Here is a 15,939-nt window from a genome sequence, read left to right on the forward strand (position 1 = left end):
GCATGAAATCTGCACGATATCTTTGAATTTATCCAGACTGTTGCTTGTTTTTAAATTCATTTAAATTATTTTATTTGTTTCTCTTTATATTCTTTTATGTATTTTTAATGCTTCTTCCACTCCCTGCTGCAATGCTTTTATTTCATGTGAAGCACTTTGAATTGTTTTGGACATTTCATGTACAAAACAATAAATTTGATTTGATTTGATAGGACACCCTGATCCCAAACCCGTCTGCCTGTTTAATCAGAACAGATGCAGAACAGTTTGTCAAATGAGCCGAGGAAAGGCTGTCTTCAAAACCGCAAACTGCATACTTCCATACTGCATACTCATCGATCAGACAGTATTCAGAGCGTTTACCCACAATGCATTTCGCTCCTGCCCGAGCCGAAATCAGCCGGCCTGAAGCTGATTTCTCTTAAGCTCTAAACTCTGTAAACTTTAGCAACATTTGAAACATTTTCAGGTGAGAAAGTAGTCGTTTAGATCCCCAACGTGTTGAAAACCTGACAAAATACCGGCTGTTTACAATTTTGTTCCCACGAATTCGGCGCTACTAAAGCTAGCCGCAGTGAGCAACGCACTTCCGGTTATTTTCACAAAATAAAATACCCGTTGCCTTTTATCATAGGGAAAGCCATTACGATACAATTGGTGCTTTTGTTTTGAAAACAGGAAGTGAACCTACCCTCGTTGTAGCTAGCTTGAAACTGCCGTTTTGACAGGAAATGACGATCGGCGACGTTACGTTACGTTGCATCTTGGGTAGTTTGAGTACGAGTAGTAACCTCATGATGCATACCCAACATTTCAGAGAATCTAGTATGCATCCGGGAACTTCTCGCTTACTCAAACTCGCATACAAACTCAAAAAGTTAGAATGAGTAGTAGGAGTAGTAAGAGAAGTATGCGGTTTGGAAAACAGCCAAAAAGTGCCAAAGGTGTTGGTTTGTTGGGTGACTCCGGTGGGGAAATGGCTGCTGCTTTGTTTCCTGACAGGTAAAGACCGGCAGCCTGCTGGAGGTCTGAGCAGTTCGTCTTCCAGCAATCAGCTCGACACGCAACAGCTCAACAAGGGAGGATGCCACCTCAGCCAGCAGGGGTTAAAGGAGCTCCAGGCTGGTAGGAGTGTCCCTCACTCATCACTCTGAGTAGAATAAACAAAGATAAAGGAAGAAACGCTGGAAACATGTATTCAGAAGACTGTCTTATTGTTGGTTGTGTCCGTCAGGTTCTGCCCCAAAGAGCGAAGTCAACGCCACCTTCCTGGCTGACGTGAAAAAAGCCCTGGGAGCAGAGAAGTCGGCTCAGCTCTTTCAGGCCGTTCACAGCTACAAGAAGTCGGACAGCTACGAGGAGCTGGTGGCCACGGTGGTGAGCCTGTTCACAGAGAGAGACGAGAACTTCCACCTGCTCGTCAGTAAGTTCTCTCTGCTACCGAACAAACTTTATAACAAACTGTTATCTGTCGGAGGTTGGACCGGAATCTCTTTGCTTTCCTCAGGGTTCGGCATGTTTATTCGCCCTCGCCATAAGAAGCAGTACAAAGAGATGCTGGATGCACTGATAGGGCGGCCGGTGGCCACTGAGGACGTCCCGGGTTTCACTGAGGAGCAGCAAAGAGAAGGTGAGGACCGACACATTTACTGCAGCCTCCAAAGCTCTGGTTCAACCCACCTCAGTCAGGGGATACGTTTAAACTCCCAGAGCTCGCTTAGTGTTTAATCTGCTTAATTCAAGAGAAGAATTTAAAAAAAAACTGAGCTTCTGCCTTGGATGTGAAGCCGAAGTAACGATGAAATATCTGTCGCTCCATCTTTCTCTGATTTTCTTGATTTTTAAATCCTGAAAACTGCTGCATAAACTGAATTAATGAACGGCATTTGTAGCCTTATTTAAAAACATAGTCGGGTGTTTTTAAGTTGCTTAGATTGACATTTATAGATGCTGCTCAGTCAGTATGAATCCGTCAGCATTTGATCGTGAAGATGAGTCTTGGTGAACAAATATTGTTTCCTTCCTGATATTTCTGCTGCATCTTCATTGATAGATTTTTATTTTCGAACATGTATAAAAAAGAAAACGTATGTAAGTATTTGTACATACAAAAGAAAGAAAAAAGAGAAAGAAAATAAAAAATGTAATCACATAAAGTGCTAATACATAACAAAACATTGTTGGAAAAAGGAATGGGAAGAAGTACAATACTTTTTTAGTTTCCCACCCCTTTTTAACTACTCTTCAGTTTGTAAATATCCTAACTACAATACACCTATATAAATATATGCCATATATACACTTCATAAATATCTAAATAAATATATAATCACAAAAATATCCTTGTAAATGTATATATATGTATATGTGTGTAGTATATATTTATTTTTGTGATAGTAAATATATCGACTTTGATTATATCAGAGTTTAAAGGTTCATATATATATATATATATACTAATTAAATTACAATATAACAATTAACCCTATTCTATTCATACATTTATCCCTCATCGTTCTCCGTTAACATCCTTCCTCTTCCATGTACTTGTTTAAAAAATATATTTTTTTCTTATTCTTTTATTAAAGGTTCATGCTCATCCATTTTATCCACCAGTGATCTCATATGATGGTCGGGGAAAGAAATGGTTGAAACTTCCTCCTTTGTCTCCATTTTTTACCCGCTCCACATCCTCCTCAGCTCACCTGGGTTTGGAGGTCTTATTCCAGCCGTTACTCTGGCTTTGGACCAGGAAATGTTTCTAAATCAGTGTTTTTTACAGAATAAAACCTAAAAGAAAGACTTCAGGAGGAAACGTTAGCGTCTGAGGCCTCAAACCCAGAACACACAACTAAAGCTTTTTCTTCCTCTGACTGACACCAAACCTTTACATCTTTTTCTGCACCTTTGTCTTCTCAGCTTCTCCGTCGCCTCCTCTGAAGTCCCAAAGCAAGATTTCCAGTTTCTTCTCAAGCAGCCAGAGGAAATAAGAAGTCTCTGAACTCTAAAGACGGACCAGAAGTCCTCAACAACAGTGTCTCCGGCTTCTGATTGGTCAGTGTGACACACATGAGCTCAGCTTTTTATTCTAAACATCAAAATAAGGAAATGGAAATGATCTTTAAACACCAAAGTGATGGAGGCGAGTTACAGGAGCTCATCTTCTCATCTCATTTCCTAATTTGCACGAATTCAACGCCTCTCTCTGCGTCGGACGAACACGAGGAGGGAGGAAATCAGGCCGAGACGCTCTTTCTTTGGAGCGTAATTGATATTATTAATAAAACAGCTGCACGGTTTGGTTGCAGCATAAGTGGAGTGTATTTTTTATCATGTGGGATGAACGCGTCTCCCCCACCTTAGATGGATGCTAGAGTTCAGGATGCAGAGGCTCAGAGCTCCTCCTGCAACCCTGGAGCTGAGACATTGTTCAGAATATTCTGCTTTGAACCATTTCAGGAAGGACGGAAGCAAAGAGACAAAAGGGGCCAAAAATTAGACAAATGAGGTGAATCAGTTCAGGTAGATCCACCAATCTGAGAAGGTTCTGGGTCAACTGAATAATGAGACTTATGATCAGGTTGTTTTTTTTAGTTTTCTGAACTGTTTTCAAGATGAAATATTCAATTTCAAAAAGTTTTAATTGACAAAGGAGGAAAACTGTAAACTGTTTAAGCTAAATGTCGGTTTTTCCAAGTGTTTGTGGTTAGAAAAGAAGCCTAATGAGCTCCACACACAGCAGGGATGTAACAGTAAATATTTTTCTCTGTATTAAGTTCATGGCATGTAAAGTGGAAATGTATCATAGGGAAATAAATGCTTTTTTTCTTATTGTTTTTTACTAAATTAAATGAATGAAAACTCCACACGGCTCCTGTTTCTAATGATTTGTTTGCGGTACAGACTTCTGATTTGTGAATGGGGCATCGCATTTCTCCTGAAAAACGGTTGTTTTCACCTTTATTTGTTGGTGCTATTCAGTGCATTCGATATTTGAACGGTTCGTAGTCTTGTTCCTGTCAGTCTTTGTTGACTTAAACAACTAAAATGTTCAAAACTTACGAAAATAAATGGGTTTTACGATCTGCGTGTTCTTATGACATCCATACACAGGTAACTGGGAAATTAGATATTCTATTCTAAACAGGAGTTCCTTGTCTGTAATTCTGGTTATTTTTCAAAAACCAACGTAACTATTTTACTTTATTCCCCAACAGGTGTGTAGATATTTTTACTATATAGTTAAACATGAGACAAAGTAACATAACATATTTTTTTATATATATTTATATGTTTTATTCCTAATTTGAAAAAAATGACCGTAATGTAAAATTTAAGGGAACTACACGACTGTTGTCAAGCGATAGCAAAGCAAACATGGAGATGAGCTTGTGTGTTTTCTTAAATTTGCGGTTTAAACTTGTTATTGAAAGATTCCTCTCCCACATACCTTATTAATCTAATATTTATTTCATATTCATAAAAGTAAAATAATGCACAGGAATCCACTTTTTGACCTCTTCGTAATAGATGTAAAATTGTATCTTGACTCGATCTCGAATTCGATTAACAAAAAGGCTATAAAAACAATAAGTATTTGGAAAGACTAACTTATTTTTGTAACTCGCATTTACTTGTGTAATTTTTTTTTTCCCCTTATTTTTTTTTCTCTCTTCTGTTCTAAGTTTTCTATTGTTGTATTTATTAACTATGTTCTTCTTTTATTTTATGTCCTTTGTTCATTACTGTGTACACTACATTTATTTCATGACTACTGTTACTGTGATATTGTGAAGATAAATAAAGTTTATTTAAAAAAAAAAAAATGTTTTCGCATGCAAAGGGATTCGCGAGGTTTCCGTTGACTTATCGCGAGAGTTCGTCTGTCCACGGAACTTCCATCATGGCAGGCAGTAAGTTGGTGCTGGAAGGCAGAGTTAGTGTAAAAAGCTTTATTTTAGGACTCAGCGTCCTCTTAATCCCGTTAATCAGAACTTGGTTCGGACATCTCGACTGGGTCTTTGACTATCTGACGGAAACGCCCGGGAAAATAGCGATTTGTGTTCACGTAGCGGTTGTCAACGGCCTTTTGCTGATCATATACAGAGGACCTCTTTACAAGGTAAGCAAAGACTTCCTGCTTTTATTCTTATTTTATGTACGAGAACACGTCCTTTTAAAAGTGTTTAATCACCTCCATTGTGCTGTCGACATGTCTGTAAAGCTTAATTCTTAAACTAAACTCGTGTTGGCTAACTAATCACCTAGCTTGCTAATACTAGCTTCGTATTAAGTTGAGTTAATCCAATTAGCTGAAGAGCAGCGACAGCTGGTGTTGGTGTGCCCGAAATAGAAACTTAAGTTAGAAACTTAAGTCCCGTAAAGCTGAAGCACCACAGCACAGACATGCGAAATGTTTCATTTAATTTCATGAGATAAAGCACTTAAAAGGGCTGTTTGTTTCCTGGAAACTTGTGTCACACCGAACTCAACCCAGAAATCCAACGATTCAGTTTAGTCTTTGTTTTATGTCGAATTTAAGTTGCTTCTTTATCACGACTTGAGGTGTCAGACAAATATTTAGACCTCGGGCAGAAATTCGGCGCCATAAACTGAATCTGTGGATGGATTATTGGTTGAGATCTGGCCACATTAGCAGAGTTGGTTGTGTTGTTAACCCGAATGTCCTGCCTCCTTGTAGGTGGCAGTGAGAGCCTGCTTTCTGGGAGTTACTTTTGGCTGTGGTTTGATTATAAGCTTCACTGAAACGACCTGGACACATTTTGGCTGGTATGTACATGTGTTATCACGCTATGTCAACTGTTCTTTTCAAATATATAATCATTATAGTAACACTAAGACTTTTATTTCACCTTGTCATGATGTGAAAACTGTAACAGTTGTACAGTTCTGTTTAAAAGTCCTGATCCAGCCCTCATTTCTTTATATTTTCCCTCCAAGCAGCCAGACTTTCTGTAATCTTAGTATATAAGTGGTCTTGATCAACAGTTCTCCAGCTTTCTGAAGGTCTTTCGGTTTTTCTTTGGACATTTTCTGCTTCTTCCCTCATCTTCAGTCCACAGGAATGTGTTTTTTCTTTGTTAAGCCCCTTAACTCTGAGTTATGAACCATTCAGGCAGGAAAAAGGCTCCTAACTCAAGGGATGAACCAGTGTTGTGTCCACACAGAACAGACAACTTAGCAAAGAAGCCGTTTTAAACTGGATCTTTAGGCACTTTGTTCCCAGCAGCCTGTCACAGAGACACATCATTTGTTCCCATTTCTTTAGCTGCATCTGTGAAAAACAGCTTCATAGTTTCAACTTTTTTGTACATTTACGTTAAAACTGCTTTCAGTTACCAAAAGAGTCAAATTAATATATGAAATTCAGTTTAAAAACAATCCTAATCCCAAAATAATGAACGTTATCACGTCTAAAAGTAGGAAAAAAACAGACAATAATAAGACTTATATGTTATTCAACATCAAGAAAAGTAAATAAGATTCAATTTAAAGCTTAAAAAAGGAATATAAGATATAATCTAATGACTAATTATGGAACAATTAATATAAATTGAATGATTAAACTGTTTTATGCCACCAGAAATGAATAATCTAGAAGCTCTTTGTGGGTTTTAGACTGGAATTAAGATTTGTTCCCATTTCTTTGGCTGAATGTGTGAAAAACAGCAAAGATAACACAGTGTGACAGACAGAAAACAGGATTTCTGCAGCAACAAGGTGATTCCCAAAGAGCTGTTAGCTGAAAACTTGGCATATCTCAGCATGGTGTGCAGTGTGTCCTTAAAACATTTGAGGAAACTGGACAAGTGGAGGACAGAAGAAGAAGTGTCAGGCCTAAAGAACTATCTACAGCAGATGAACAGGATCTGAAAGTGATGTCCTTAAGAAAGAGGAAAACATCCAGCAAAGGCCTGACACAGGAGCTGAGAGATGCATCTGGACCTTCAGCTGATCCATCTGCTGTTGGCCCAAGCCTCATCAGAAATGGGCTCCATGGAAGGGTGGCTGTCAGGAAGCCGTTCTTAAGGAAGGGAAACAGGGAGAAAAGGCTGAGCTGTGCCAAAGGACACAAGAAGTGGGCTGAAAATCAGTGGCAGCAGGTCTGATGGAGGGATAAATCCTCCCCAGAGCCCGGAGCTCAACATTACTGAAGCAGTGTGGGATCATGTTGGCAGAGAACGCAACAAAAGGCAGCCCACATCCAGAGAAGAGCTTTGGGATGTCCTTCAAGAAGCCTGGAGAACTATTCCTGAAGACTCCTTAAAGAAAGGACAGAAAGCTCGTCTCAGAGGGTTCAGGCTGTGCTGGAGGAGAAAGGAGCTCAGAGCAGATATTCACTTTAAAGCTGCTCAGAGCTGAACTAACTCTGGTTCTGCCTCAGATTCTGAGTTTATATCCAGGCTTCAGTAACTCTCTGCACTTATCTCCCGTTTACCTTTCGATATACAAAGGAAAGCGGGTTGGCTCAGGACCTTTTCTCAGTATTTGGGTGGTTATATTTGTGTTGTGCGTGCTCACGCTGGCTCTCTGCAGGTACCTGTGCTCCCTGTCGTTCTTCCACTACTCGGAGTACCTGGTGACGGCCGTCATCAACCCCCGCAGCCTGTCGCTGGACTCGTTCCTGCTCAACCACAGCGTGGAGTACACGCTGGCCGCCGTGTCCTCGTGGGTGGAGTTCACCGTGGAGAAGCTGACAGTTCCAGGTCGGTCCGCTTTGCCTGGATTCATGTTGAACACGTGTTAAAGTGTCTCAGGCCCTCCTGTCGCTCTTTATTTCTCTGATTTCTTATGTGTTGTTGGGAAATTTCACCGTTTTCAGAATCAGAATGCCTTTATTGTCATTATACATGGTACAACGAAATTTGAAGCCACCAAAAACAGTGCAAAGAGAGTGCGAATATAAAAATATTAAAAAAATATATATAAGTAATGTAAAAAAAAAAGGGAAGGGCGTAAGATGCAGTTTTTTTTGTTTGTTTTTTTGTTAAGGTAATAAAATAAATAAAGTATGATGTTAGTGGTAATAGATAAATAAGGTGTTAGTAGATTCAAGTATATGGATATGTTGCACACAACAGTGTTTGGCCATAATTGTTGAATATTGCACTTGAATAGGGATTTGTTTTTAACACTGTTCAGAATGTTGACATAAATTAGCTAAAATGGGATTCTCTCAGTGTGATTGTGTGCGAATGTGATCAGGAGGATTGATAATGTTATCAGATCTTAACTCAGATTAGCCCCCACTGATGCAATCATTACCCTTTAATTAACCTAATTAGCTTCTTACATTGGCATCTGACTAAAGTTCTAAAGGACTGTCAGAGAATATAAAGCCAGCAGAGCTCTTAGATCCAAGGACTCAGGTCAGCTGGTCCAGTCCAGAGTCCAGACTAAACATGGAGAAGCAGCATTTAGCTGTTATGCTGCAAACAAGTGGAACAAACTGCCAGTGGAGATTAAACTTTCACCAAATGGAGACATTTTTAAATCCAGGTTAAAGACATTTCTGTTCTCATGTGTCTATGCATGAAATCTGCACGATATCTTTGAACTTATCTGGACTGCTGCTTGTTTTTAAATTAATTTAAATGATTTTATTTGTTTCTCTTTATATTCTTTTATGTATTTTTAATGCTTCTTACACTCCCTGCTGCAATGCTTTTATTTTATGTGAAGCACTTTGAATTGTTTGTACATGAAATGTGCTACAAATAAATTTGATTTGATTTTGATAAAACTAAGAATAAGTTACTGTAGAAACTAGAAAGAGTGAGAATGCTTATGAGCTGAATGGGGATAGCTGACCGTGCTAAAAAAAGCTGAAAATAGTTCAATTTTAGCAGTAAAAACTGTTGCTGAGGTATTGGTTGAATTGATTTTGTGATTTTTGTGTATTACCAAACTTAACATTGGAGTTAGTCAGAGAATTTGAGAGGTTGATCTCAGTTCAAGGCTCATAGCTGAAATTCTGTAAATGTGAGCTCTTTGGTAGTTACATTGGCTGAAAGAGGACAAATTTTCCTACATTTTAAGGTATAATTTGTTTCTCTAAGTTAAACTTTATGAAAGTTAGAGGAATTTGTTTGGGGGAAACTTATCAGCACGCACTCAGCTGGCTGCTCATTCATAAAAATCAAGAAGGAGCAGAAATGTTCATGTTTTTGAAACTGTCATATTTCAAAATTGGCTTAAGACTTTAAAAAGCTGAAACATTTGGTAATAGCTGAATGTCTCGTGACCCATTTAAAGTTTGAATGGTGTCTCTAGCTGAAAGCATGCAGAAGCGTTTGGAAAGAGGGAGATGATTTGGAAGAGCTGAAAGCAGTTTCCATTCATTTGAATGACGGGAAAATTTGAATAAAAGTTGAATATCTTAAAAAGTTAAAAACACCAAAAATGATAGCAGGAATCTGCTGAAAGAGCTGAACGTTTTGTAGAAATAGCTGAAAGTATGCAGGAGTAGTTAGGTGCTGAAAACTGGCGGAATAATAATAATAAAGAGAGACGGGAACTTAATAACAAATAAAGTTTATTTGTAGCACATTTCATGTACATAACAATTCAAAGTGCTTCACATAAAATAAAAGCATTGCAGCAGGGAGTGTAAGAAGCATTAAAAATACATAAAAGAATATAAAGAGAAACAAATAAAATAATTTAAATGATAAAAAACAAGCAACAGTCCAGATAAGTTCAAAGATATCGTGCAGATTTCATGCATAGACACATGAGAACAGAAATGTTTTTAACCTGGATTTAAAAATGTCTCCATTTGGTGAAAGTTTAATCTCCACTGGCAGTTTGTTCCACTTGTTTGCTGAACAGCTAAATGCTGCTTCTCCATGTTTAGTTCACAATCATTCTCAAAAGCTCTGAGGATGCGACACTTTGGCTCATGAGTTCCTCAGCTTAAATAACTCGCTGTGAGCATCTGATAGAGTTCAGTTTTTAACCGATACGTTGGAGGCAGAGGTGTTGTTTTATTCAGCTAAAGGTGTCTGTCAGCTGTGAATCTGCTGCATTATGAAGCTGTAAACGGCTCGGTTCTGATCGGTTCTGATGGTGGTCCGGCCCCTCTCACAGAGCTGAAGCAGATGAAGTGGCTGAGCCTGCTGGGTCTGTTCATGGTGCTGTGCGGCGAGGCTCTGCGGAAGGCGGCCATGTTGACCGCCGGCTCCAACTTTAACCACATCGTCCAGAACGAGAAGGCCCAGAGCCACGTGCTGGTCACCACCGGGGTGTACGCCTTCTTCAGACACCCGTCCTACGTGGGCTGGTTCTACTGGAGCATCGGAACTCAGGTGAGCAAACTGCCCGCTCTGCACATTCATTCATTCATTCATTCATTCATTCTTCAGCAGAAATCTGACTTTAAATTCACTTTGCTGTCAGTCTAATTCAGGTTTATAGGCTTTGCTGTCATGGTTTCCTCAGATTAGTGTCAGTTATTCTGGGTTTCCAGAACGTTTGTTCTGAAGTGTCTGAAGCAGCTGCCTCTGTGGCCATCATGTCTTTTTTTTTTTTTTTTTTTTTTTAGGGCTGGGCAACGATTAAAATGTTTAATCTAATTAATCACATGATTTCCCTGATTAATCACGATTAATCATCATTTGTACGCAGAATCCAAAAATGAATCCAAAAGTAGCGTATAGCTTTTAGCATTTAGCTTTATTTTAAATGTGCTGCCATATGAATGAAAGTGCCATAACATTTGTTGTGCAAACACACTTTTAACATCAGCATCTTTCTGTAGTTTTTATGTAGAAGCCTCGCTCCACTGTCTGTTTCCTTGAATGACTTGCTGCTATCAGTTGTGTGTTTTGCCTTTAAGTGATATTTTAGACTGGAACTACTACGCTGAGAAGACAATTCAACTTGGCAGAGTTTACAGATGACTTTGGTTCTGTCGACTCCGCCGTCTGGAAGAACTTTAAAATGAAAATGGCAGAGTAAAAGTTCCGTACCCTTCTCCATGTTTGGTGGATCCGCCGATTACTTTCTTTTCCTGTTCCACAGCAGACAGCAGCAGACTTTTACAAAATAAAAGCCTGTGAGCAACAGACTTTTACAAAAATAAAAGCCTGTGAGCAACAGACTTTTACAAAAATAAAAGCCTGTGAGCAACAGACTTTTACAAAATAAAATAAATAATAAAACAGGTGGTCCGTGGCGTAGTGGGTTGAGCAGGCGCCCCATGTACAGAGGCTATAGTCCTCGCTGCAGCTGGCCTGTGCTGCGTGTTGTTCCCCCTCTCTCTGCCCCCTGCTTCCTGTCGCTCTGAACTTTCCTATCCATTAAAGGCACATAAGCCCCCAAAAAAATCAATTAAAAAACAAAAAAAAACTGCATTAATGCAAGATAAAATATTTATCGGCGTTAAATAATTAACAAGTTAACTCGTTCAGGCCTAGTTTTTTTAGATGAAATATTGGTGCTTAAACTGTAAAATCAGTTGTGCTTTGTGCTGTTGGTTTGTTTGCTGATGACGCTGTTTGCCCCTGCAGGTCCTGCTGTGTAACCCCGTCTGCATACTGGGCTACACGATAGCCAGCTGGCGCTTCTTCCGGGAGCGGATAGAGGAGGAGGAGCTCTCCCTCATCCACTTCTTCGCCGAGGACTACGTGGCGTACAAGAAGAGGGTTCTCACCGGGCTGCCCTTCATCTCCGGCATCCGTGTCAACTAGTCCCCCCCCCTCCCCCGAGGCCGGATGCTGGACATAACGGACTTAAAGCACAGAAGCGGGTCGGGCCTGGTGGGTGTGTGTCGCCGCGGCAGCCGAACCTCTGGAGGTGAAACTCTGCCGCCGGCTGAGAGCCGGCAGCTCAGCCGGGGGGGCGACGGGCAGCTGGGCTGCTGTTTTTCTACCAACCTCCAAGAATCCAGTTAACGAACAGAACACCTCTGCTGTACATGTATCCCTCCACCTGCTCCCCCCGTCTCACCCGTTTGTGTCTGCATGCTCTGCCCACGCTTCCTGTTTCCACCGGTCGCCTGTTTTTGTTTGTTAGGGAGCGCCGCTGCACCGGACCCTTTGGCTCTGCCCCCCTTTGGCTCCGCCCCCCTTTGGCTCCGCCCATCGGTGAGGTTTGGATGTGTCCGTAATGTCTGAACTCCCCGGAGATCTGAGGATGGGCCGTTTCCTTAAAGCTCCAGTGTGTGACGGGCGGCTTTGACCTGTTAGCAGAAGCAGAATACTCGAGTTGGACTGTTTTTATTAGCTAAGAATCGCATGAATTTAATAGTTTTTGGTACCTAAAGACGAACAATCACCATTCAGAGATGTCCGCAGTGTTGCTTTAACAGCTCAGAAATGGTCAGACCAAACGGACGGGTGGTTTGAAGTCGCTCCGTCTCACACACTGGAGCTTTGAAGCAGCTGATCCTGGGATGCAGCATGAGCTGCGTTACCCTGAGATCGGGTTCGATCGGATCGGATCGACGGGGAGTGCAGACTGTTGAACTGATCCAAACCCACCGTGTCACATGACCCTGTTCCAGGGTTCTTACACCAGGCGGTTGGCTTTAAAGGAACCCCGACTAATTAGACTTAAAGGCCTTAAAGTGTTCAAATGACCTTCTGCTACTAAAACCTGTCGTTAGAAACTCTGAACTATGACAATTATTCCTTAATACTCAACTTTTACCACATTTCAGACCGCAGTCCGCTGGTGTTACTCTGTGTGGAAGATTTAAGACGTCTCGGCTCAAGGCTACAGTCCCGCATCGGGCGGCCCTGTGCTGCATGTCGTTCCCACTCTCTCTGCCCCCTGCTTCCTGTCTGTCTTAACTGTCCTTTAAAGGGATAGTTCGCCTCTTTTGACATGAAGCTGTGTGACATCCCATATCAGCAACATCATTTCTGAACATCTTCTTACCCCCTGCTGCGTCCTGTGAGCAGAGTTCCAGCCTCGTTTTGGCGTTGATGAAGGTAGTCCGGCTAGTTGGCTGGGGTTTAAAAAATAAAGCGTCTTGCTTCTCAGAACAATATGCGTTCAACAGAGTAATACATTTGCATCACAAAATCGTTGTCCAGGAAAAAGTCAGACCTCACAATCTCTTGGCCCTATTTTCTCTCCCTTCGTATCACTGCCTGCTGTGCAGAGCGAGCAGCAAACACCGTAACAGGCGCGGCAGGCGGCAGCAGGCAGTGATACGAAGGGCGAGAAAATAGAAAACCCTTAAACTTGCCCGCCGTGGCGTCCGGACACAGGACCCATAATGCAACAGGAACAGCAGTGGCAGACTGCAGCTGAACTTATTTTCTCTGATACGATAAAAACCAAGAATCTGGAGTCTTTTAGATATTAGCATCTATTTATATCCGAGGCCTGTGTTGGTCTACGGGTCGTTTTAGTCTGGGTTCCATTTAAGCTTCTGACCTCATCATTCTGAACATTTTCATTGGTTGGAACTCCTCCAGCTGAGTGGACTAAAGCTGCTGGAAGCAGAGATATATTCCTCAGAGCATCCAGGCAGTTGTATGTGGACCAAAAGGTGATCCTGCATTTCTTATTTTAAAGAAAAAAATCGTTATTTATTAAAGAATTAAAAGTGTAAACAGAAAGATTTCCTCGGACACATTCCTTAAGTTATTAAGAGGAGTTTAGATCACGTTCCGTAGTTTTTAACTTTATAAAACTAACAGCAGCATCACCTTCTGTAGTTTGTAGTGAATATAAAACTCTGCAGTTAGTGAAATAAGAAGTCGTGCTCAGGACTGACCGACCTCAGCTCGGTGTGACACTGACATCACTTCCTGTGCCGCAGCCCCCCCTGAGCAGCAGGGCGTCCCGTCAGAGCCCGTCCAGAAACCCACCAAAGGACAGAAGCTCTCTGAGGCTCCATCAGAGGCTTCGTGGGAAGACTTTTCCATGTTTGTGTTAACAGTAAAAACTTCCCAGGATTTTCCCTCCTGGGATCAGTTCTGAATGCGTCTCATGTTCCGCTGGATTAAACTCTGTAGTTCCTTCTGTAGCATCATGGCTGCACTCTGCAGTCATTACAGAGCCGCCGACACGCAGAAACAGCTCCTACTCTTTAAAGCTAGCACTCTGACATGTGAGGGAGGGGTCACATCTGGAATTACAACATCTGGAGCACAGCTGGTTTCCAGTTGGTTTCCAGCTGGTTTCCACCTGGTTTCCAGGTGATTTCCAGGTGATTTCCAGGTGTTTTCCAGGTGTTTTCCAGGTGTTTCTGCCTCTTTTTGCAGCATCAGACCAAAGACTTGATATAAAAGATGGATGTGGTTGTTGGTTTGAAGGCCGCCGGTTTGGAGGCGACCTGCAGAGGATGAAAGACGGCTTAATAACGCTGCAGCTCTGCTGATAAAGTCCCATTTTAAGTCTTCATATAACTCACACGGAGGAGTTCAGAACCCTGAACGGTTTTAGTGCTCTGTCGACTTCTGCTCTGAAGTCGGACATTTTAACTTGAGGGTTCATGGCGGGGATCCCAGCATCTGGTCCTCGAGGGTCCTGCAGGTTTCCTGCTTCAGCACCTGATCCACATCAGTCCGTCATTAGCAGGAAAATGCAGAACTTAATCATCCATAAACCAACCAACCAATAACTTTTCTTCAGGAATTGCTTTAATCTCTGAGAATATTTCAGATATTTTTTATCGTATCCGGGAAGCCGGCGTCAGTCTTGTTGTTCGCAGAAACAGCCAAAGAGTTACATTATGTTACATTACATCACATTACGGTCATTCTGCAGACGCTTTTATCCAAAGCGACTTACAATCAGTGTGTTCCACATCGGTAAAAAGAACTTCAGGTCACAAGAAATCATAAGTGCATTTCCTTCCAAAACCAAACAGCTGAGAGCAGAACTAGTGCCAGAGTAAGTGCGGTAAGTTAGGTACCGAGACAAATTTGGGGGGAAAAAGACAATTTAAGAAACAGATAAGTGCGTAAGGAGCTGGGAGGAAACGGCTGATGTCCTCAGAGGGCGGATCAGGGAAGTGTTTCCTGCAGAAGTTATTTTAATATCTGCAGTTCAGATGAGACTCAAAGTTATTTCTGTTCCCTTTTCTTCTTCACATTTTCCCAAGTGGGGAATCAAAAGCGGCTAAAAAGTTTGTTTCATCCATCTTTTATGTGCAGTCTGCGGGTCTGTGGAACAAACATGGCAGAAGGACGGGGGCCACAGTCCCCTCAGAGGAAAACTAAGTAATCGGTGCTCTTAATGTTTTCCTGTTGAACTCGTGGTCTGAGGCCGGTTCCATCTGGAGGGACATCACAGGAGCTCTGAGTCAAAGGTTACCCACCAGACTGCACGGGGAAGCTTTATCTTTACCTCCACATATTACCTGCCACCCGGTGAGCTCCAGTTTTAGCATGAAAACTGTCGCCTGTGCGTGGTTTAAACACTCAGGACACGCCTGGGACACGCCTGGGACACGCCTGGGACACGCCTGGGACACGCCTGGGACACGCCTGGGACACGCCTGGGACACGCCTGGGACACGCCTGGGACACGCCTGGGACACGCCTGGGACACGCCAGGACTTTGGGGCTGAATCTGATGGATGGCACAATCTGCTGAAGAGGGCGACTTTGAACCGATACATGTAGCATATATCTGCACTGTGAGGGACACATTTTAACTCTGCTGCATACAGAAGCGTTTGTTTCACTCTGACTGCAAACTGCTGATTTTCTGCATTTCTCCACAGGGCAGAGCGTCTCTGCAGCACGGGTGTGAAATAAAAACTGGCTGTTACCCAAGAATCTTTGTTTTCTTTCCTCTCAGCCTGCAGAAATGTTTTTGTCTTTGTGTGGTGCTTCAGTAACGGTGAGACGGAGATCTGTTTTTATGGTAAAGTTGCATAAAGTTTCTCTCTGGGAAATGCACCAAAGTTTGCTTTGCTGTTAACGGCAAATTCTTTTACACTTCAACTTTATTTAT

At 41.8% G+C, this 15,939-nt stretch overlaps 2 protein-coding genes across 2 annotated transcripts in view; both read left to right on the forward strand.

Annotated features, from left to right (window-relative positions):
* rtel1 (regulator of telomere elongation helicase 1) overlaps window positions 1-3,586 on the forward strand; it is a 29,228-nt gene extending 25,642 nt beyond the window's left edge. Inside the window, exons 30-33 of the mRNA XM_075475993.1 lie at window positions 1,003-1,125; window positions 1,235-1,423; window positions 1,508-1,630; window positions 2,920-3,586. Of these exons, the coding sequence (XP_075332108.1) occupies window positions 1,003-1,125; window positions 1,235-1,423; window positions 1,508-1,630; window positions 2,920-2,990 (506 nt within the window). The 3' untranslated portion in view covers window positions 2,991-3,586. The remainder of the gene's footprint in view (window positions 1-1,002; window positions 1,126-1,234; window positions 1,424-1,507; window positions 1,631-2,919) is intronic.
* Window positions 3,587-4,870: 1,284 nt separating this feature from the next.
* icmt (isoprenylcysteine carboxyl methyltransferase) lies at window positions 4,871-14,397 on the forward strand. The gene is made up of 5 exons (XM_075475974.1): window positions 4,871-5,122; window positions 5,702-5,790; window positions 7,558-7,727; window positions 10,111-10,328; window positions 11,532-14,397. Exons 1-5 carry the CDS (start codon window positions 4,904-4,906, stop codon window positions 11,709-11,711), a joined length of 876 nt encoding a protein of 291 aa, XP_075332089.1. The 5' UTR covers window positions 4,871-4,903; the 3' UTR covers window positions 11,712-14,397.
* Window positions 14,398-15,939: the final 1,542 nt, after the last annotated feature.

Source organism: Odontesthes bonariensis, chromosome 10, assembly GCF_027942865.1.
Source record: "Odontesthes bonariensis isolate fOdoBon6 chromosome 10, fOdoBon6.hap1, whole genome shotgun sequence".
NCBI classification, from domain to species: Eukaryota; Metazoa; Chordata; class Actinopteri; order Atheriniformes; family Atherinopsidae; genus Odontesthes; species Odontesthes bonariensis.

Bases quoted from the DNA above. Each gene is read 5' to 3' on its own strand.
- icmt (XM_075475974.1), top strand. From the start codon at position 4,904: ATGGCAGGCAGTAAGTTGGTGCTGGAAGGCAGAGTTAGTGTAAAAAGC. The intron at 5,123-5,701 runs GTAAGCAAAGAC...GCCTCCTTGTAG, and splicing joins ACAGAGGACCTCTTTACAAG to GTGGCAGTGAGAGCCTGCTT. The intron at 10,329-11,531 runs GTGAGCAAACTG...TTGCCCCTGCAG, and splicing joins ACTGGAGCATCGGAACTCAG to GTCCTGCTGTGTAACCCCGT.